Genomic DNA, 22,829 nt, shown 5'->3' on the forward strand with positions numbered 1-22,829 from the left:
ATATTTTCTGCCTCATTCTGTGACAAGAAGCCACATCAGATCACAAAAGGAAGCATTTGACTGGTGTTGTGGAGTAAAAAGGTTATAATGTTCTCTTTTGTTGGACAACAGGTTTAGAAATGTGAATACAAGGGAGGTTTAGCTTTAGGCATTTTAATTTAAGCATGTTTAGCCTAGTTAACGGAAGGCTACCTGCTGCCATCAGAGCAAGTGTAATTACTGCATTCACGCGCTCCTCGGATGCTCTCATTTCCAGAGTTGTGCTTTTAAGTCGGAATGTGGAAACAACATGGACACTCACGTTACTCCAAAGATGTGTTGGATTTGTATTATTAGAGCTTTCCGACTTGAGTTCACGTGCATTTTCTCAGTCAGGAAATAATTTTTCACATGCGGTGCCAGTGATGCTTCTTACGTCCGTTTCGGAGAACCAGAGGACAAATACTTCAATCGATCGCTCAGGCATGGCACCGAAATCTGCGTTCGGATTCGGTTCTAGTACATACCGTTTACATGGGTACCGGTGCCATATTGATACCGGGTTTCGGTACCCAACCCTACGTGGTAGTATTTGTCATTGTCGAATTTTTGCAAATATAAATGATATCATCTTAAAATGAAATAATTAGTATATAAATTATTGCATTGCTGTATGATAGTAATTAAATAAAACTTTAATGATAATCACAAAGGAGAATGCAAAAATATATTTGATTAAATTTATAATAATAATAATAAGGATTTAGGGGGTAAATGTGCTTAGTTGTCATTAAATAAATTTCACATTGCAAAACCAAAATTTTAAAGATCGTAAAATTGCTGTCACTTCATGCATTTTATTCTATTTATTTTTTATAATGAGGATTTAGGGAGTAAGTGCACTGTCATGAGTAAAATTTCACATTAAAAAAATCACAGTGATCCTACTATTGCTTTTACTTTTTTCATTTTGATAAGCTACCACTAAATATTGTAGAAACTTAATTTGCTGTAAAGTTGCTTTGCAACGATTTGTATCGTGAAAAGCGCTATACATTGAATTATGCACATTTTTAAAAAACAATCATTTAATTTTTTACTTGATTTCATTCATTTGTTTTTAATTTATTTATTTTTGTTCTGTATTTAATTTTATAATAATGAGAATTTATGGAGTAACTGCACTGTCTTGAATAAAATTTCACTTTACAAAAAAATCTCAATGATCATACAATTGCTTTAACTTTTTAATTTTTTTTTATGCAATTTTTTTTATTATTTTGTATTTTATTGTGTATTTAATTTAATGAATTGATTTTTTTATTTATCACCTGGCATATTGACAGTTTGCTCAGATGTAGTATCTGCTCTATAATCTGTGTGTGTGTGTGTGTGTGTGTGTGTGTGTCCTGCAGGTGCTGACCTCAGGCCTGTATTATTATTATATAACAGAACTGGCCTTCTACTGGTCGCTCATGTTCTCACAGTTCACAGACATCAAAAGAAAGGTGAGCGTTGATGGATCAAACGGCAACTGTTCATTCCTATTGTGTTTTGATCCATTATTTAATTCACTTCTCTCTCACTTCTCAACTTCCCGCCACATCAGACATATTCAAAGGAGTTGTTATGAGGTCAAATTCCTGCTGTTTTACATATTTAACAAAGCATTGTTCTCGACAGCAGCTCCGTCATGTGATACAGTTTAAAATAGGTCGGCGTGTTAGACAAGGAAAAGGCCTTAAACCACAAGTAGAGCGTGGGATTGAATCAGCAGCTGTCAGACGCACATGGCTTTTCTGTCTGTTGTTTTTCCGTCAGTCTCTTGACGCCTCACTGTTAAGACACTCGTAAAGCCACTCGTAAAGACAATTAACGCCGGCGAGCGTCTTCAGGGTGCGGCTCGGCTATTTGTTTAAGACACGACCCGCGGCGGTGACCATTATGAGCTGAGAGATTTGTATAATAACTTGCAGCGAGTGAATCATAACAGAGAGATATTGTTCCTCTTTATTTGACTCGGTGGAAACAACCTGGAGAACTCCGCTTCTGTCGAGCTGAAAGGAAAAGTTACAAATCTGACTTGTGTTTGTGCTTTTGTATTTAATTTGCATCATATTTTCATGTCGTGCTGCTATACATATTTCTTGTGTATTTCTGCAGGATTTCCTCATCATGTTCGTTCATCATCTGGCGACGGTCAGCCTGATCAGTTTCTCGTATGTAAATAACATGTTGCGTGTGGGGAGTCTGGTCATGTGTATTCACGACTCATCGGACTTCCTGCTGGAGGTAAGAGTGCCTGCGGTTCGAAGCAACAGTGCTTTTTCTGTCATCTTATATTCATAAGCTAGCATTTAACTGAGGGGCCATGTGACATTTTATGTTACCTCATAATTACCCGCATGACCTTTTTTTTCTCAATGATGCATGAATAATTGCTTTATAAATCAACATTTAACTAGACTTGGATGTAAAATTGCACCTAAAATTACTAGTATTTTGATATTTTATTCAGTGCATTTATAAAAACACTTATATTCAAAATTGCCTGTATTTTGTTAATATTATTGTAATATTTATATATATTATACATTACATTTATAATGTGATGTATAATATATATATATATATATGTGTGTGTGTGTGTGTGTGTGTATATATATATATTATTTTATTAGCATTTAAATGACAGTTGATGCAGCGTTATTTTAGCATCATTAATATGCTAATATAGTATTTATTAATATTTAGAATTTTCAAATTGTCCGTTGTCATTTTAATTTTAGTTATACTTTTAGTCCATTTTTATTTTTATTTTATTAGTTCTTGTATATATCTATTTAGTTTTTATTCATTAATTTTAATTTCAGTTTTTGCTTTAGTCAGTTTAATACTTCAATTTAAACTAAACAAAAATGACAAATGTTGCCTTGTCAACTTTCCTAAATAAAATAAGTTTTATATTTTTTTTATGTTTTATTTAAGTTGACATTTATTTCAATTAGCAACATTTGTTTTAGTTTTTAATTATATTTTTATATATTTTTAGTTAATATTTATTATAACTTTTATTTATTATAACATATTTAGTATGATGAATTTATCATTAGAAATCAAGAAAAAAAAACTTAGTCCCAAGAAATTACCTGTATTTTATTTATTTTTTTCAGTTCTGTATGATTTATATGAATAAACTGTGTTTAAATGAGTAAACGAGTAATTCTATCCTAGTGTATTTTTTCCCAAAGCAACATGATTTATTTTTAATGAATATTTTTCTGTTTCATTTTTTATCTTGCAGGCTGCAAAGTTGGCAAACTACGCCAGATACCAGCGTTTATGTGACTTCTTGTTTGTGGTGTTCAGTATGATCTTCTTCGGGACGAGATTGATCATTTTCCCCTTCTGGTCAGTATCACATCCGTGTGTGTGCGCGCTCATTTCATAGGCCAATTAACTGTGTTTGAGAGCCGCTGATGGTCCCCTGCAGAGCGAAACCCGAGCGGCTGGATTCAGTGTCGAGGGTTTGGTGTCACGATGACAGAACCAGCGCTCGGTCCAGATCCTCTGACCTCCATCAGCAGAACGTCACGTGACCTCACATGGAGAAATCACTAGTATATGCCTTAGAGATGCTTTGTACTGTTTTATAATACGGTTAGTTCCAGTCCTTGATTCTGATTGGCCAACAGCTGTGTTTAGTTTGCAATAAAGCACGGCTAAGAGCGCTTCACCCAACGGTTCTGTGTATCAGTGCGCGACACCCTTAGCAACATAAACAATCAATAATATAGCCTCAACACAGTTACATACTTCAGCAAAATATACGGTTTATTATTTATGTAATGAATTATGAGTGAAGGGTTTGCAGCCGTGACTCATTCACTATACAGCACGGCCTCTCCTACCTTATCTCGATCTATTATATTAAATATTGCATACTATTAATACTAAAATAAGTATTAAAAGTGTTGAAAGTGTTGAGCATTTTGAAAAGAAACTTAAGTGTATTTTTAGGATCGTTACGATTTTTTTGCACTGTGACATTTTCAAGCCAATGTAATGGGGGAAAATGATGAAGTATTATTTCAATAGTTCATTATTTTAATATTTCAAAGTATTTATATATGATGGTAGTATTTGTAAATTTAATTTAAATTTAAATAAAAAGAATCTCAAATTAACTAATGATTAGTAAATATATAAATAATTGCATTGCTGTATGATTATAATTAAATAAATGCCTGTTTAACTTTAATTAAAAGGACAATGGAGAATGCAAATATATGTATTTTTTATATATTTATCATCATGAGGATTTAGAGAGGAAATGTGGTTAGTTGTCATGAAACTGATTTCACGTTGCACTAAAAAAGATCCTAAAATGTCCTTCATTTATTTTATTTTATTTAAATGAGGATTTAGGGATGCGGTTTTAAGTGTTAAAAAACTATATAAAATCATCAACACATCAATAGCAGTATATAGTTTATTTATTTTTTTCCATTAGGCGGTATAAAAAATAATGTTTACTATAATAAAGATTTAATATCGACGATCATGAAAACCATTTGTCTACAGCCACACTTTTAGAGTATGTTAATAATTCAAACATTCATTTTATTTTTCCATTACTTATTATCAAAACATCAAATTAATGTTAATGTAAATAATAATGATGATTTAAATGTTTGTAATAATATGTTATCAAATTTGTTAAATTATTTTGGAAGATTCTAAGTAACTATGTTTCTGTTTATTTTATTTGTGTGTGTGTGTGTGTGTGTGTGTGTGTGTGTGTGTGTGTGTGTGTGTGTGTGTGTGTGTGTGTGTGTGTGTGTGTGTGTGTGTGTGTGTGTGTGTGTGTGTGTGTGTGTGTGTGTGTGTGTGTGTGTGTGTGTGTGTGTGTGTGTGTGTGTGTGTGTGTGTGTGTGTGTGTGTATGAATTTTGGGTTATCACAGAAAAAAATACTGGATGGAAACACCAAGATTAGCATAAAATCTTTAAATGTGCTTAAAAAAACATACGCACTCCATTAAGGTGTTTTTTTTTTTTTTTAATCTGATAATAATATATCCAATATTTTTATTATTGATACTTTTTGCACCCCTTTCCCAGGAAGTGACACTTTTGTTTCCTTGAATACGTGGGATAGAAACAGTGCTTTATTCACAAAAGTTTTTGTGATATTTCAAGTTAAATTCACAACTTTTAAGCTATTTTTTTTTTAAATATGAAAAAAATCTACAAATATTTATGATACACATCGTCAATATTACATACTTTTCATTAAAAATAATAAATGTTAGTAGTATACAAAATAGTAGATGAGTTTTTTTTTTTTTCATGGGAATAGATTGAGAAATGTAGCATTACATCAGTTGCTCAGCAATGGATGCTCTGCAGTGAATGGGTGCCGTCAGAATAAGTCCAAACAGCTGATAAAAACATCACAATAATCCACACCACTCCAGTCCATCAGTTAACATCTGGAGAAGACAAAAGCTGCGTGTTTGTAAGAAACAAATCCATCATTAAGATGTTTTTCACTTCAAACCGTTGCTTCCCGCTAAAATACGAGTCCATAATCCACACAATAATGGAATTTTCCCCACATTTTAGATGAGATGAAGTGTTTTGGATGTTGCAGGATTCTGAACACGACGCTCTTCGAGAGCTGGGAGATCATCGGGCCGTACCCGTCCTGGTGGCTCTTCAACTTTCTGCTGCTGGTGCTGCAGGTGCTGCACATGCTCTGGTCCTACCTCATCGCCCGCATCGCCTTCAAAGCCATCATGAGAGGAAAGGTCTGCACAAACCCGCCGCTCTGAGCCACATGTTCAGGAGGATCTCGTTAACGTTGTGTAGTTACACGCATTTCCTCTCTTTTATCTTTCTCTCCCGCAGAACTGGTTTGTCTTTCCCCTCTCTAGCTGCTGGAAGGCTGTTCCCGTCTTTCAGCTTCTGTCCTGATAGAAATCTTTTGCTACTTCTGCTAAACTCACTCGCTTTAGGGTCTTTCACTCTCTCAGTCGCTTCGGCTGTAAGTCTGCTTTCTTTACTTGTTTTCCTGGTTCGTTTTGTAGTAGTTTTGTATCCCAGACTATGTGTTTAACCTGAAATTGAATTCAACTGGATGCGTTTCAAAGGAATAGTTCACCCAAAAACACAATTTAGCTGAACATTTCCTCACCCTCAGGTCATCCAAGACATAGGTGAATTTGTTTCTTCATCAGATTTGGAGAAATGTAGCATTGCGTCACTTGCGCACCAATGGACGCTCTGTAGTGAATGGGTGCCGTCAGAATGAGAGTCCAAACAGCTGATAAAAACATCACAATAATCCACAAGTAATCCACACCACTCCAGTCCATCAGTTAATGTCTTGAGAAGCCAAAAGCTGTGTGTTTGTAAGAAACAAATCCATCATTAAGATATTTTTAACTTCAAACTGTCACTTCTGGCCAATAATAACACTTCCTCCAGTGAAAAAGTGGTCTTGTCTGAATCAGGAGAGAAATCTGCTCAGATCAAGCACAGTTTACACGCCAAAACGGCTCTTCCACTGGAGAAAGTGTTATCGTTGATATCGAAGCAACAGTTTTGAAGTTTCCATCTTGATGGATTTGTTTCTTACAAACACGCAGCTTTTGTCTTCTCCAGATGTTAACTGATGGACTGGAGTGCTGTGGATTATTGTGATGTTTTTATCAGCTGTTTGGACTCTCACTCTGACGGCACCCATTCACTGCAGAGCAACTGATTCAATGCTACATTTCTCCAAATCTGATGAAGAAACAAACTCATCTACATCTTTGAGTGGAGGATTTTGCATTTAAAGCACCCAAGCGCCCTCTTGAGGAAGGCTGCCAACATTTCCCAGCCACAGTATTGAACCAAACCAGTACTTTAATTAAAAACGACCACTGGATTGGTCTGCTTATAAAACAGTTTAACAAGTTGAAGTCGATAAAATAATGAAACACTTTTTAAACATACTCACTACATCCAAACCATTAAAAGTACTACAGCTAATAACCCAAATGTGTCCAACCCAGGTGTCCAAAGACGACCGCAGCGACATTGAAAGCAGCTCGGAGGAAGAAACCGAAACGACACCCAAAGAGCGACTCAAGACGGCTTCATCCCGAGGAGAAAACGGCTCCAACGGCCATTTTGGCTCCAAAACCTGGAGCCAGAACCACAACAACTGGTGACGCTCCCTCCGTTTGGCCTTGCGCACAAAGAACTTGTGTCCTAGAAATATCGCAACGGGACTATTCCTCATCCCTGTACCTCACTCCAACAACAAAAACTCAAAAACACCAACGAAATCACCCTGTTGTGGGACTTTTGAGACTCGATGACGGAGTTTGGGACGTCATTCCGGTGGTGATGGGACAGTAATGACAATATGGTCACTATGAGAAGCTTGTGAAAGAGAAAAACGATGAAATTAGAGATATTTGCATTCCCTCGTTTCCTCGTTTCGGGAGCGGAGAAGACGTTTCTTTTCCACACTTCGTTTTACTGAAGTCATGGAAGAAGATCCTCTTCAGATTTTAACGGTCAGATGTACTTGAGTTTCCATTTGCGGTTGCTTTACTTTTTGTTTTCGTTGTTTTGTTTTGGTTACTGATGTGTTTGTAATTTGTTTCCTGTGCTGTTTTCATTTTACTTTTTTATTTTTGGAAACCAAATAAGGTTATTAAAATGAAAGCTGGGCCTTTGTCCTGTAATGAGACGCTTTTTGATTAATAGGTGAGTTTTTTTTTTAGTTTTTTTACCTTCCACTGAAAATCGGGGTAGATTAAATGAAATAAATATGTGAACAAATAAAATATGACAAATTAAATAATAAGTTTAGGGTTCCCACGGTCATCCTAGAAATGTCTGGGGTTTAAAGGTGTGGTTTCCAGTATTGTAGTCAATTTTGAAATCTTTCAAATATAAATTTCTATACTGCAGAAAAATGGGTGTTTTCTGATCATAAAGAGCATTGAAAATGCGAAATGCAAATAATAATTAAATTAATGTTTATATAATATCTAGGTCCTGGAGCAAAACCAGTTGAGACCTACTGGTATGTTGAATAAAACTGTTAATTTAATCATATTTTTACACTTTTATAGTGTTTATTAATATTTTGAATTTGCTTTTTAGTTAAGTCGTTTTGTTTTATATTCCCATTTAGTTTTAGTTTATATTTAAGATGTAGTACTATTTTAGTACTTCAACCTAAACTTGTTTTCAGTTAGTTTTTCATCTAATATTTGTTTTATTTCAGCTTTATTTTAATTAACAAAAAAACATTTTAATAGTTTTAGTTGTAGTTAATAATAACAACAATAGAATATAATAATTTAAATTTATATTCAGCTCTAAAATGTCATGTGTAATCTTTAAAACCATTTTCACACCTGGAAAAACATGGTAAAATCATTTGTTAACAGGTGTTTTTAACCCTGCAGATCTACAGGACGTGCACAAACACTCATGATAGTGGATCTTTATAAGGAACATTTAATATATTACAACACGTAAGATCTCATTTAACTCCACAAAAAGGCAAATAAAGCCTTTGAGGGTCGTGAACACAGGTGGGTTTCTGCTGGGCCACGTGTGACATGATCAGTGTACGGTTAAGTGGTTATTTACAGCCTGTGTCTTCAGTCTTTAATGGTCTCTGAGGCCGCGCTCTCATTCTGCGCCTCCAGCTGTTTCTGTCTCTGCATGTACCGTTGAGCCCGCAGGATGCACAGGTATCCACCGTACACCGTCAACAGCATCATGGAGCCCGAGGAGCTTATAACCCACATCAGCGATGCGCTTCCCGCTGAGCATGACAGATCTGTGAAAACATGCAAGGAACTGGTGAGTTGAATTAGGAGCATCAACTTCTTGTACGATTTAATGGCAGTTAATTAGGAGCATCCTAGCAAACGCTGAACAATCCCATATGGCTCCCATTTGGTTCTTTTTGGGAACTAAATACGAATGTTCTGTGAACCTAAAAAGAACGTTTTGCATCTGTAAAGTTTCCTGGCCAACCAAAAAAAAACTGTTTTGGGAACCGAAAACTAACGTTTCCAGAGCATTCTAGTAACCAAAAAACTTAGCAGGGATACACAATATGAGACCCTGGACCACAAAACTAGTCTTAAGTGTCAATTTTTCAAAATTGAGATTTATACATCATCTCAAAGCTGAATAAATAAGCTTTCCATTGATATAAGGTTTGTTAGGATAGGACAATATTTGGCTGACATGCAACTATTTGAACATCTGGAATCTGAGGGTGCAAAAAAAATCAAAATATTGAGAAAATCATCTTTAAAGTTGTCCAAATTAAGTTCTTAGCAATGCATATTACTAATCAAAAATTAAGTTTTGATATATTTACGGTAGGAAATTTACAAAATATCTTCATGGAACATGATCTTTACTTAATATCCTAATGATTTTTGGCATAAAAGAAAAATCTATAATTTTGACCCATACAATGTATTGTTGGCTATTGCTACAAATATACCCCAGCGACTTAAGACTGCTTTTGTGCTCCAGGGTCACATATGTCAAAGATGACCATCTGAGGCCTCTAACTCCAACACAATGGATTAGTGATATCCTCTTGTTCCTAAAGTTGGGAAAAATCAAACATTCTATAAGAAGCTCATCTAACCAGTTTAATAAAGCTTGGGGCCCTTTTAAGCAATATGTCACAGAACATGTTTTATTGTCGGACGTAGACTGATTCTTAGTTCTGGCATTTTTATTTTTTTTCAGTTAACTTTATTGTATCATATTGATTGTGCACTTTCATTGTTTTGCTAAACCACACTTTTATTTACTTATTTATTTTTATTTATTATTATTATTATCATTATTATTTAATCTATTGCATTACTAAGTTGATCTTGTCTTTTGTTCTGCTTTGTTCTCTTCTTTGTAATATTGTCCTAAAACTCATAAAGAAAAAATATATATATATATATAAAAAAGATGACCATCTGAAATATCATGAATAATATCAAACAAATAATGCCTGCTATGGTAATCTAGTAACTGTATTGTGTAGGTTCGTGGCTATAGGTTCAAAATGCTATGTTATTACCATGGTACATGGCCAAAAACATGGCACCATATTCAATAACGATTGCACCGTTTGTTCGTGAATACTAATTTTATTTTTCTTCAGTTTTACAACACATCGGCATGAGTTTGCATCTCAGCTCTATAATCTCAACTGCAATTCGGTTGTTTTCCAGCAAAAAGGTCCAAAAACAAGGTTGATTAAAGCTTTCTTCTACATAAATACCGTTTGAAGTCGTTTAATGTTACAGCGTTTACATCAAATATGGCAAATGTGGAGTCTCGCCTATTAAATCTCCAATTCAAAGTATGAGGAAATGCAGCTCCGTTCTCAGTCGGGCAAATGGCTTGTGCGCATGCGCAGTTACTTTTCGTAACGTATGGCGTAGCAGAAGTGCCAAATGTAGTAAAACTCGTAGTTTTCATGTGGGTTCCTAAAATACATATTCTGAAAATGAATATGTTATAGCAGTGAGCAAAACAATTCTGGGTTTATTGCGTGCTTTATTGTTTTTAACTTTATAAATGTGTACAATCGATCCTAATGCGAGGAACTAGTTTCTTCTGGAATTATTTTGTTGCTGGACAAACATGGAGACTCACGTTACCCGTGTGAATCCAGAGGAAAATGAAGATCCAGGAGCTGCCGCTTATGGAAACTTCATCGATTATTACACCTTCAACCCGCCAGAGAACCGCCTGAGTTTGATACCAGAAACATTGCTTGAAAACATCGGCCTCCGTTCTGTCAGCGGCGAACGCGTTTTAATGCTGGATGTGGGATGTAATTCAGATTCATCTCATTTAGTATTCAAATCACCATATTATACTTTTTATTATTAGATATTAAGCTTGTTAAATGCTTTTTGTTAGTATTAGTATCCTGTGGTTATATATAAACACAATAAAGGTGACTTGCCTTATCCTTCATATTTTGAAATTCTCTAATAACTTGTTAGAAGGATATTACTGAATCCTTAACCGTTCATATGCATCTATTTTAAGTATTAGATGTAAAACCAGTATAAATTATGTCATAAGTCAAACAATGTCAAGATCCGGACATGGAAAAAAGTAAGAGAATTTAATATTGTCTTTGAAAAAAAACAGCATATGCTGGTTAGGTATGTTTTGAAGCTGGGATGCTGGTTTATGCTGGTCCTTTGCTGGTTTAAGCTGGTCCTTTGCTGGTTTGAGCTGGTCCTTTGCTGGTTTGAGCTGGTTTAAGATGGTCCTTTGCTGGTTTAAGCTGGTCCTTTGCTGGTTTATGCTGGTCCTTAGCTGGTCATGTGCTGGTCTTAAACTGGTCCGACCAGCATAAATCAGCAAAGGACCATCTTAAACCAGCATCCCAGCTTCAAAACATACATAACCATCATATGCTGTTTTTTTCAACATTATAATGTCATTGGAATTAATGTGGTTAATCTTTTTTTTTTCTCTCTCTCTCTCTAGTTATGCTCAGCAGTAAATTATTTTATTGTCTAGAAGTTGCTAAATTGCTCTTTTTAGACTATGATTTTGTCATATACATTCATTTTACGTTATTACCTGATTGGTTTCAGTTTGGACAGCGTATTCATATGTCGTTTTAATGACCAAAACGTGTTTTGTATCATTCCCTCTGTTTGTCAGGATTTATCTGTTGCTCTGTACAAGCATTTATTGCAAGAGGAGGCCTCTGGATGTGTCTTTCCTAAAATAAAACTGTATTTGCTTGGATTTGACCTAGACCAAGATTTAATTCATCGGGCACAAAACTCCAACCCCTTTCCCCAGAATATCCAGTTTATCCCCCTGGATATCACAGATGATGCAAAGAGCCAGGCAGTGCTAGAGTCCTATTTGGGAAGTTTTGGCTGCCCCCGTTTCCACCTGTGCACCTGTTTTGCGGTGACTATGTGGGTGCATCTGAATCACGGAGACGCAGCGTTTCTGTCTCTTCTCTCCAGACTGGCGTCTCTCTGTGAGTATCTGCTGCTGGAGGCCCAGCCGTGGAAGTGTTACCGCTCTGCTGCACACCGGTTACGCAAACTGGGGCGCAGTGACTTTGACCACTTCAAGACCCTTGAGATTCGAGGAGACATGGCAGCGCATGCTAGAGAGCATTTGGAAAAACAGTGCAGCATGGAGCTGATGCAGAGTTTCGGTAATACAACATGGGACAGAAGTCTTCTGCTCTTCAGAAGAAGATGATAAAGAGCAACACAGTCGGGCAGAAGATTAATCTGTTAAGATCAGCCCACAGTCACTTGTGCATATGCTGACTATGGATTGGCATTAGACTCTAATAATCCTAATTATTATTATCTGGCATAATCCTAATCTGATAGACTGTTCTGTTTACCAACCACAAGGGGGCACTAGTGATGTTTGCTTTTGCCATGAGTTCGATAGGAGCAGTATATCTGATGAATGTGTGCAAGACACATTTTTGTAGCCTTTTGTTAGTATTATTATTCCTACGAATATGTCCTCGGGCTTTTCTTTATAATTCTAAATTATTGTTTTCGTATAAAACGCATTTTAACAAGTTTGGGTTAATTCATTAAGTTATAGGCCTACTCCACTATGATGATTTTTTTTGTCTATATTTGTTTTTACTCCGTTGCATATTTCAGCTGCTTTATAGCCTATATTTAAACTGCTTATTTTACTGGATAAAAAACATATTTGTGCTTAACCATATAATGACACCATACGAGGATTGTAACGCCAAAACGAATTATTTATAATAATTGTAATTATTTATAATTAATCCATGTTAATTATTTATAATTAATCCATCGTTATAATTAATCTAAAAATCAGAAATCGGCGCGCGTTTCCCGACTGATCGCCACAGAAGTCTTCCCGCGCTTTCGGAATTCAAACGCTTTTAACAGACCAACAACTTAACGGTCAAGTGGCTGTTTGCTTTCTTCGTAATTATGTTTATAATATACAATATTTCATGAAATTGGACACTTTAAGTTGATCAAATCTAGTGAAAGTAACAGAAGTACATGAAATGGAGAAGTTTTGGATGAGGACCTGCCTCTGCGAAACTGAAGCTTCGTGGTAATAATTATCATAGTCAAACTTGATCAACAAAGCAAATATTCATTAATTTGGAGCAATTTAGGGAATGAAACTAGGCCTAGGTGTAATCTGGCCTTCATAGTGGTCATTGTGTCTTCACCATGATGCTTTTTATCACCAAAAACTCTTCAGGATGTAATTTTGAGGACATTTGGTGTTTGTCCGATTCAAGGTAATGTTAAACCCTCATTGGCTATAATATGCTAAATAAAACCCCTTTATAGCAAACGGCTTCTCTCTTCCTCAAAAATTACTCTAATTCTCATTGTTGGGATTACAGTAGAGTTGAAACCACTGTCAAAATACAGCTAGTTATACTTATGTTGAAATATTACTCAAACACATATGTATTCCCAAGGCTGTTGTTGATGTTTGTGTGAGTTTATGAAGCCTCAATGAGACCAGAGAGCATTGAGGGCATATGAAGAATATCATCATATCATGTTTTACTGTCACAGAGTGCATACTGACTAGCCACTGTGTGCATTTGCCTGTAACCAGATTAATTATTTGTTACATTTGAACAGGTTTTACAGGAAGAAATACTCAAATTGCACTGTTGAGAATATGTTCCCTTTTGGTGTTATTTTTCCGGACCATCTCCTTTCTTTCTTGATGGTGTTTATTTATTTATTTATTTTTTGGTATGGTTTGTGTTCCTACAGACATTGACTAATCTTAATCTAGGTTTTTGTTCACACTGCACACAATTATGATTTGTTTTTCATCTTCAATCTTTAGGACTGTCTGCACTGTCATTTTGAAAGTGGTGAAATCAGATCTGTTTGTTCAGATGGTGTATCAGGTTGCAGGTATATCTACATTACATACTCATGTTGATACACATTGTGTCCAAAATAATAAATAAACTGAAATACATTTTTAAAAGCCTTAGAGATGATCAGATTGTATTGCAAGAGTAAATGATACATGTGATGCAAAATGATCCCTTTAAATATTGAATTCTGTAGAATAAATCATTCCACAATTTCACTGTATTTATATTGAATACATGTATAGTATTTGAATCAGGCACAACGCCTTTGTTCTTTCATGAAAATTAATTTCAGATCCTTTCCATTGATTCACAGAAAGACAAAAGAAAACTACTTCCAATTTTAAGGTTAACTGTCATATGTATAGTATAGCATTTTTTTGATGATGGTTGACACTTTAGTAAGTGCTGAATCTGGTGTTATTTCTGCTCTCAGTAGTCTTGATCAGGATTTTGGGTGATGGAGAGCTGTTCTGCTGAAAACCATTCACCCCTTTGGAACCTGTGAAGAAAATAATATTCAGCATTCAAATTGTGTATGAAGGTCATATTGTATGCGTTTTAAAATGCTGGTGTTGAACAGGTTAAACTCAACATGAAATGTGATTTGTGACCCATTTTACTTTTGTAATATGATGTTGAAAATCCTCTTTCAGACACAGACTGAGACTGACTTGATTTTTTTCATGAACAATTGGTTGGATGGTGTGAAATGGGTTTTTAATAAAGGAATGGACCAGCAGCAAACACTTTTGAGAAGCCTTTTGACAAAGACGTGTCAAAAGGTCATGAGCATCTCCACATATCCCAATGGTAACAATGGTAATACTGCTTTTTCAAATTACACACAAAACCAGAAACTTATAATAAGAAAGTAAATGGTGTAATTTTGGATTTTATGCTCACTGTAAGTGTGTGTTTACTGTGGCCATTGTTGTAATGAATAATGTCCCATTAGTCCGTTTACACTTACTGTAGTTAGAAACAGCCTGGATGTTCACAATGGGCTGCTGTCCAATTCTGTGTTAGGTAAAAAGAAAAATTAGACCGTCAATATTTGTAAATGTAAACATTTCAGTTCCACAGGACTCAATGTGTTACCTGTCCTCCTCGCCTTCCAGCAGCTTCCTGTAGGTGGCGATCTCGATGTCCAGCGCCAACTTGACGTTCATGAGCTCCTGGTACTCTCGGAGTTGGCGGGCCATGTCCTGCTTGGCTCTCTGAAGCGCCTCCTCCAAGTCCTTAATACGACCTTTGGCCTCCTTCACAGTCATCTCACCACGATCCTCAGCCTCCGCTATCTGGTTCTCCAGGTTTGCTCTCTAAAACGATTGTAGCCTTGAGAGTTAGCAACCACCAATAGGTTGAGGTTAAAGCAAAGGTTAATTTAGCACAGGGCTGCCCAGACTCGGTCCTGGAGGGCCGGTGTCCTGAAGAGTTTAGCTCCAACCCCAATTAAACACACCTGAACCAGCCAATCAAGCTCTTACTAGGCATACTAGAAACTTAAAGGCAGGTGTGTTGAGGCAAGTTGGAGCTAAACTCTGCAGGACACTGGCCCTCCAGGACCGAGTTTGGGCAGCCCTGATTTAGCTAATTTCTCACCTGTGATTTAATAACCTCGATCTCGCTCTGCAGACGGCTGATCATGCGATTGACATCTGCGATCTCTCCTTTAGTGTTTCGCAGTTCATCGTTGTACTGACTGGCCTGAGAGGACATCTGATCAAACTGACCAAAACGAGATGGAAAAAGACAAAAAGATCAGTACAGTACATCAGACACAAATTACTGTAGTCATTCGATGTCCATAATGAAAGGTGTTTTATCTAAACTAAATTTATTCCTATATGTTTATGAATCTTTGTGAAGAAAAACACCTGAAGTCAACATGAAAAGCTTACTTTCTTAATCCATCTTCCTGGTCTCATTGTTAACGATTCCTTATTCCAAAGGGAAAAAATCTTTCATCAAAATGTAATGACTTTCTCTTTCTCTGAAACAGTTTTCTTTATCCAATCAATTCCCAATGGATGCAATCCCGCCCTACATTTTATGACACTGAGCTTCCATTTTCAATCAGAAATAAAAGTTGAAAAGGGTATTTTGTGATGACTTGAAGAGAAAAATCTCTAGGTTTGATAAATCTTGATAAACTAATTTATCAAGGGACAAAGTTTGCATTTTGTGTCTACCTTGGACTTGTACCAGGATTCAGCCTCTTCGCGGCTCCTGACTGCGATCTCCTCATATTGAGCCTTGACTTCGGCCACAATTTGATCCATGTTGAGGTTTCGTGAGTTGTCCATCTGCACGATGACGGACGTGTCTTTAATGCTGGCCTGCAGCTCACGCAATTCCTGATCCAGAGAGACAAGGTAAGTTTGTGTTTAAGAGAGTTTTCAGCTGTGTGGAAATTAAGATGTGTATGTAAAAACTGCTAATTTCTTGCACACCACGTTGGTCTAGATATTTCTTTTGGTCCAACCAGTTATATGGCAATGTGTTAAAGATTTAAAGACAAAACATTAAAATAGTATCGTATTGCTTAGTATGAACCGTATTTTCTGAAATATAAGTCATGTTTTTATCATCTGAAAGAAGTTGCAACTTGTATAATGCAATAAATGTCAAGCACACAAAACATGCATAAAGGCATGTGAGCCCACATTTATTTGTAAAGTGCATTTCCTACATTTACTTCGCTTTAAATACATTTGTTTAAACTTGGCGTTTATTGTAAATGTTGTTTAAAATGAATGCCACCATAATTTATGTTTGTGTTATACTTACATTTTTCATGTTCTCTTCTGAATACCATTATATTTAAAGGATTTGTTGTGGAGTGGGGGAAAATAATATGTTTATATTGTTTATAATGTTTGAAGTATGTGTGTGTGTGTGTGTGTGTGTGTGTGTGTGTGTGTGTGTGTGTGTGTGTGTGTGTGTCACCACCTCGTAGATGGTTCTCAGGAAGTTGATCTCATCAGTCAGGGCACCGACTTTGTCCTCCAAATCAGCTTTCACCAGATAAGCCGAGTCTACATCCTGCGGGGCACACAGTACTCAGTTTTTCCTCTTCTCAATTGCAACTTTGAATAACTTGTGTGTCTTCCTTAGGCATTGAACACCAAAACCCCTCACATGCACCAGAAAAGCCTCGTATCGATATATCAAGAGCTACATCTTGTAGATATTTAATATGCAAATTTGACTTCTTGCTACTCTCAGTAGGCCACTGAAAATATAATATAAAATGTATAAATAATGCTGTGTCCCCACCCAGGCTTTTGTCAATGGTGATCTGATCCCTCCAGGCTTAACTTTAGCAGTTCAGAGCTCTTTACCCCTCCCTAACATCTCATTGTTCCCTCTCCTTGGCTGTGTTTATGCAACGTGTTGTGAAAGTTTAACTTTCCCTGCTGAAAGTCCTGCTTTTTTACTCTGTAACCTGCCCTAACCCCGCATTACAGTGAGGTCATACCTATTGGTTTGTTTCATAATGTGTGAAAATACTATTTTTGACCTCTGACGTCTAGTCATCTAGATATCGCACCTTTTTCAGAATCACAAAGTCATTCTCCAGGTTGTTCCTTTTGTTGATCTCATCTTCATATCTGAGTCAAAGAAAATACAAAGTGGATATTTAAGTCTGTGAATGTGGACAAAGATTAAGTTTTGAACACATTTTGAGTTGAAAACACATTTATTGCAAATATAGTCGTATGTATGTTGTTTTTGATACCCAAATTCATTTAATGGGCTGCTGTCAGTTCAAGGTTAGAAGAAAATCATTAGCAGGTGGGGCTTCATAATCAGTTTCTCAAAGAAAAACAGGAGAGACTCTCGTCAAAGGTCAGTAAACATTGGCATTAGCGTAGATCTAAATACATTACTTGTGTTTGAAGTCCTCCACCAGTCCCTGCATGTTCCTCAGTTCTCCATCCAGCTTGGTCCTGTCATTGTTGACCACGTCCATCTGTCTGCGCAGGTTGGCCATGTAAGCGTCAAACATGGGCTCGACGTTGGAGCGGCCCGGGGTCTGGTTCTGCAGAAGCTCCCACTTGGTCTCCAGCATCTTATTCTGCTGCTCCAGGAAGCATACCTGTAGAGGTAACAGTAAATAATTTGTTTCTTCATTCATTAATTAAAAAAATATATATATTAAATTTAAAAATTTTCAGTTAGTCTTTCATATGGAATAGATAAAGAGATAAATAAAGAGAAAAGATATACATCAAATGTGGGCCTTTGTAATCGATCATCAAAAATGTACCTGACTTTAAAGGAGTGTTTTTAGTTCTAATACATTGTGATAAATATTAATTTATTATAAAATATGTACTTAATATTTCATTTAATACAAAATTTATATTTTTTATTATAATTAATTTTTATATATTTTAATGTATTTTTTTTATTTGATTCATTTTTTTTTTTTGTGAATGATCAGTTTATTATTAAAAGAATAAAAATTTCCAGTATCAAACATTTTTACATAAATATAATGAGTCCAGTATGGCTGATCCATTTCAGTATTCAATGCTATAAGAAATGCAGTTTAATGCAGCGCTAACTGAAACAACAGCGCTAAGTGAATCCTCAGGTGGCATCTATAAAATCTTCTGAAGATTTCTGCTCAAAGAAACCATTTCTTTGTACCCAACATAATGAAAAGTTGTTGTAAATGTAAATCTTCCTTGAGGAACATGAGGTAGCATAATTAAAGTGTTTGACTAATGCTCTGCTACTACTAAGTTATTCTTTACAAGTTTTCCTGTCATGCTTCTGCAAGAACAAAAAAGAAAGAGTCCACTTCTGTGGAATTTTAGCATTTTAAGAGCTCTTCTTTGAGACTTCTTCAGTTCACTGCACATCCTGAAAGCCTGGCCGCTTTAATTGATGCCCACCCTGCCAGGATGGACTCATTAACAGAGCAATATGACTCCCCATTAGCTGAATGGTAACACTCCGGAGAGTAGCAGCTGACCTAGATGGGTTATTCGTAAATCCTTAATTTCGAGCACTTTAAAAGCCGACCCGAGACCCGTGTTGGAAGACCCAGCCCTGCCCCAAACCACAACAGTGACTTGGTTGTACTTCAGTGCGATTGAAGTGTCGATTACAGTCCAGCGGGCTCCTGGGATTCGGTTGCATTGTCCTCCGGCACACAAAAGCTTCCTTCATACTTGCTGGCATAGTGCTGTCTTCAGTGGCTTGGTCAGATCTGACGTGCTTTTTATCAGGTTACAGGCTTCAGAGAAATGGGCCACGCTACAGAACTATCATTTTAATGCGACTCTACCAAATCAGCTTTCCCTTAGAGGTTTGGGATGTTGATCGTATTAAGACTTTTTCATCACCATTAACACTCTGTTGGTCTTAACATTCAAAGACTACTACCTTTTGGCTGAAACTCTACAAAATGTTCTCGGGAACAAGAGACCCTACTGTACCTTATCGATGAAGCTGGCGAAGCGGTTGTTCAGCGACTTGATCTGCTCCTTCTCCTGAGTGCGCACCATTTGGATGTTGGGGTCGATCTCCAAGTTGAGTGGCGCCAGCAGGCTCTTGTTGACAGAGATGCTGGAGATGGGAGGCCCCAAATACGCTGAGCTGGTGCTAAAGCTCGGGGCAGATGCTCCCAGGGAGATCCCACTTAAACTGCTGTAACCATAGCCTCCCATCTTTCCGCTGCTCCTCACAGAGCTGCTGGAACTGATGCGCTTGCTTCTCAGACTCATAGTTGGTCAAGAGAAACCGTGGGGAGCTGCAGTGGAAGATGTTTCAGATGAGAACAGCTGGGCAGACCTGAGCGAAACGGGTGTCTCTCTGTGGAGAGGCTGGGCTTTTAAAGTCCAACCAGGATGGGGTGGAGAGTTCCTATTGTGGGAAAACCTGTTTGAGATTGGACACACATGCACACTGTCCGCTTTATCTGAGCTCCTAGATCGGCGGTGAACACACGCTCAGTCTCTCTTTCCTACTGTTTCACCATGCTCATATTTCGTCTAAATGTTTAATACGGCCCATGTCAACAACATTCCCACTGCATGCCCAGTAGTAATCATTTTACAAAAAAAACAGTAACAATATCATGCATTTCACGTGTGCATTCAAGTGTTTTATATTTTAGAGCCACATTATCAAGTAAGCAGGAACTTTTTATCAGTTTTGACAAGATGACAATTATAAAAAAGCAATATGTTTTTATGCTTTGCTTAATTATAGTGAAAATCAACCTTTTTTAGGCTTTGTATTGCTCATTTGGTATTACAGGCATTTCATATAACAGTGTATTTCTATGCAAGCAAAACCTTGATATTCTTCCCTTCAGCAGACGTCTAGTTAAACTAAAGACATGTTGAGAGCTCCACCTACTGGTAAGACATTTTTGCTGTCCTTACTGTTTTGACACACATATTTGAACCTTATTGGCAAAACCATGTTTTTATATATGGATTTGAATGTTAACATTTAGCTGGCTAAATGTCCTTATGTGCCCGTGTTATCAGATGCTATTACATTTTATGTTTTATTTTGCCAAGAAACTCCATGTAAAACAAACACTTTCTTTTTATAGAAAGACATTTGGTAATATTAAATGAGCTGTTGCTTTAAATTACTGGTTTGATATGCCGGACATTGCAAATAGCAAAAATAATGAATGCAGACAAAACCATGATATTCTTCCCTCAAGCAGTCATGCAGTTTCAGACATGTTGAGAGCGCCACCTACTGGAAAGTCATACAGGTAGGATTTTTGCTTGCTTAAAGGGATAGTTCACCCAAAAATGAAAATTTTATGCTTATCTGCTTACCCCCAGGGCATCCAAGATGTAGGTGACTTTGTTTCTTCAGTAGAAAACAAACGAAGATTTTTAACTCAAACCGTTGCAGTCTGTCAGTCTTATAATGTAAGTGGATGGGAATCACGGCTTTGAGAGTAAAAAAAAAACATACACAAACAAAACTAAATTAACCCCTGCGGCTCGTGACGATATATTCATGTGTAAAGACACAAAACGATCGGTCTGTGCAAGAAACTGAACAGTATTTATATATTTTTTTACCTCTGATTCACGCAATGTCCGAACTGTTCGAACTGTCCTGAGCGCGTTCTCAACCGCAGGCACGTGACGCGTCTTCTTCTTCTTCTTGCTTTACGGAGGATCGCAGACTTATAAGTGCATTACCGCCACCTCTATCTCTCAAGTGGACCATTGACACTCTATCTACAACAGTGATCCTCAAATCTGGCACACGAGATCCATTTTCCTGCAGAGTTTAGCTCTAACCCTAATCAAACACACCTGAGTATGCTAATAAATGTCTTCCTCTGCAGGAAAGTGGATCTCGCAAGCCAGATTTGAGGATCACTGATCTATAATCTCAATTAGGAGGAATTTGAGAGATAGGTGGTGGTAATGCACTTATAAGTCTGCGATCCGCCGTAAAGCAAGAAGAAGAAGAAGTAGAAGACGCGTCACGCGCCTGCTGTTGAGAATGCGCTCAGGGGGTGTATTACAGAAAGTTTCTTATCTTAGGTCTTAACTTAATATATGATATGTTAAATTAGTATTTTTCACAAATTCGTGTTACAGAAGCAAATCTTAACTTGATTTGGGATTCTTATCCTATCTTACAAAATCGTATCTTATAGTTAGGAAATCTTAAATGGCATTATCAAGGTCGGCAATCCACTCTCAGGTCTGTTACCACGCAACCAACACTGCACTAGTTGCTGATGAGGTAAACAAAATAATAGAAGCTACTTCACTTTGAAAATCGCCTTTTGCAAAAAACCGTAAGGCATTACACCGTGTCTACACTGGACGCGAGCGGCGTGACAAAATACTATAGAACTCGTTATAGCCAGTGATGCTGTCCAGGGCCGTGCACAGAGGGGTGAAAAAAATTCTACACCGTGTCTACACTGGACGCGAGCGGCGTGACAAAATACTATAGAACTCGTTATAGCCAGTGATGCTGTCCAGGGCCGTGCACAGAGGGGTGAAAAAAATTCCCTTTTACAAACAGTCATATTTATTTTCATGAAGTTAACTTTAACAACATAAAACCAACCAAATGACGTTTAAATTTCAATATTTAATTGTTTGCATTTCTGAAACAATATGTTGAACACTAAAGTTGTAGCCTTCCAAAAACAGACTAAACCGAGAGTTTGTTGGCCATTAGTGACTACAGGTGGAAAGATACAGTGGGTACGGAAAGTATTCAGACCCCCTTAAATTGATTTGGTGCACTTGTACACTGTCCCTATCAAATAAACTACAAAGTATGTATATATGATAAACTAAACCAGTAATATTACATTAAAATACCAGTTTATAATTCAGAGATTTAACTTAGCTACAGTGCCTTATGGTGGGTTAAGTTAAAATGCTGACTCAATTTTCCCCACAGCATTTGGCTCACTTTGCCCCATAGTTGCCATTTCAGAAAAAATAGCTGTAGCTTACCAGTTCAGGCTAATATTTAGCTAAATGATTTGCATGGTTTTATATATTGCTAAATCACCTTTATGTATCATAAATATTTTTTGACCTGGATAAATTTGCTTTGATGTAACAACCATTACATCTGTTATGCAAAAAATTTACTTTGACAAGCCAAAAACAGTTTTTAAAGTAAATGGGTGCCTTCCATTCCCCCCATGTGTTTCTCCTTTTCACAGTCTGGCAGAAATGATGAGTGGTTCCAAAATACATGGTCACAAAAGTGTACAGTTGACAAGAAACGGGGTTGATCAACTTATCCCACTCTCCCCTACTTCCATTGAAGCAGAAGCAGGCTCAGGGAGTGAGGGAGAGCCCATTCTTATAAAAACATCTACAATAAAGTCTGAAATTATTACAGAGTGTGCTGTCTTTCTCT

General features: G+C 36.8%; 3 protein-coding genes and 1 pseudogene across 4 annotated transcripts in view; 2 read left to right on the plus strand and 2 right to left on the minus strand.

Annotated features, from left to right (window-relative positions):
• LOC107698577 (ceramide synthase 5-like) overlaps positions 1–8,054 on the plus strand; it is a 29,597-nt gene extending 21,543 nt beyond the window's left edge. Inside the window, exons 6-10 of the mRNA XM_016499624.1 lie at positions 1,395–1,487; positions 2,143–2,271; positions 3,284–3,390; positions 5,634–5,790; positions 7,042–8,054. Of these exons, the coding sequence (XP_016355110.1) occupies positions 1,395–1,487; positions 2,143–2,271; positions 3,284–3,390; positions 5,634–5,790; positions 7,042–7,200 (645 nt within the window). The 3' untranslated portion in view covers positions 7,201–8,054. The remainder of the gene's footprint in view (positions 1–1,394; positions 1,488–2,142; positions 2,272–3,283; positions 3,391–5,633; positions 5,791–7,041) is intronic.
• A 431-nt stretch (positions 8,055–8,485) lies between these two features.
• On the minus strand, positions 8,486–9,084 carry LOC107698593 (cytochrome c oxidase assembly protein COX14 homolog; annotated as a pseudogene).
• Positions 9,085–10,426: 1,342 nt separating this feature from the next.
• LOC107698588 (pre-miRNA 5'-monophosphate methyltransferase-like) lies at positions 10,427–12,361 on the plus strand. The gene is made up of 2 exons (XM_016499638.1): positions 10,427–10,868; positions 11,709–12,361. The coding sequence occupies exons 1-2, from the start codon at positions 10,667–10,669 to the stop codon at positions 12,269–12,271; spliced, it is 765 nt and encodes a 254-aa protein (XP_016355124.1). The 5' UTR covers positions 10,427–10,666; the 3' UTR covers positions 12,272–12,361.
• A 1,784-nt stretch (positions 12,362–14,145) lies between these two features.
• LOC107698573 (keratin, type II cytoskeletal 8-like) lies at positions 14,146–20,062 on the minus strand. Of its 2 annotated transcripts, XM_016499615.1 has the most exons (10): positions 19,388–20,062; positions 17,828–18,036; positions 17,488–17,548; positions 16,884–16,979; positions 16,127–16,291; positions 15,836–15,874; positions 15,537–15,662; positions 15,033–15,253; positions 14,905–14,951; positions 14,146–14,433 (listed from the first exon to the last, which is right to left on the minus strand). In XM_016499615.1, the coding sequence occupies exons 1-10, from the start codon at positions 19,673–19,675 to the stop codon at positions 14,330–14,332; spliced, it is 1,356 nt and encodes a 451-aa protein (XP_016355101.1). In that variant the 5' UTR covers positions 19,676–20,062; the 3' UTR covers positions 14,146–14,329. The 2 variants fall into 2 exon arrangements, with proteins under 2 accessions (XP_016355101.1, XP_016355102.1); XM_016499616.1 differs by lacking the exon at positions 15,836–15,874.
• Positions 20,063–22,829: the final 2,767 nt, after the last annotated feature.

Source organism: Sinocyclocheilus anshuiensis, unplaced genomic scaffold (assembly GCF_001515605.1).
Source record: "Sinocyclocheilus anshuiensis isolate Anshui unplaced genomic scaffold, SAMN03320099.WGS_v1.1 scaffold118, whole genome shotgun sequence".
Classification (NCBI taxonomy): domain Eukaryota; kingdom Metazoa; phylum Chordata; class Actinopteri; order Cypriniformes; family Cyprinidae; genus Sinocyclocheilus; species Sinocyclocheilus anshuiensis.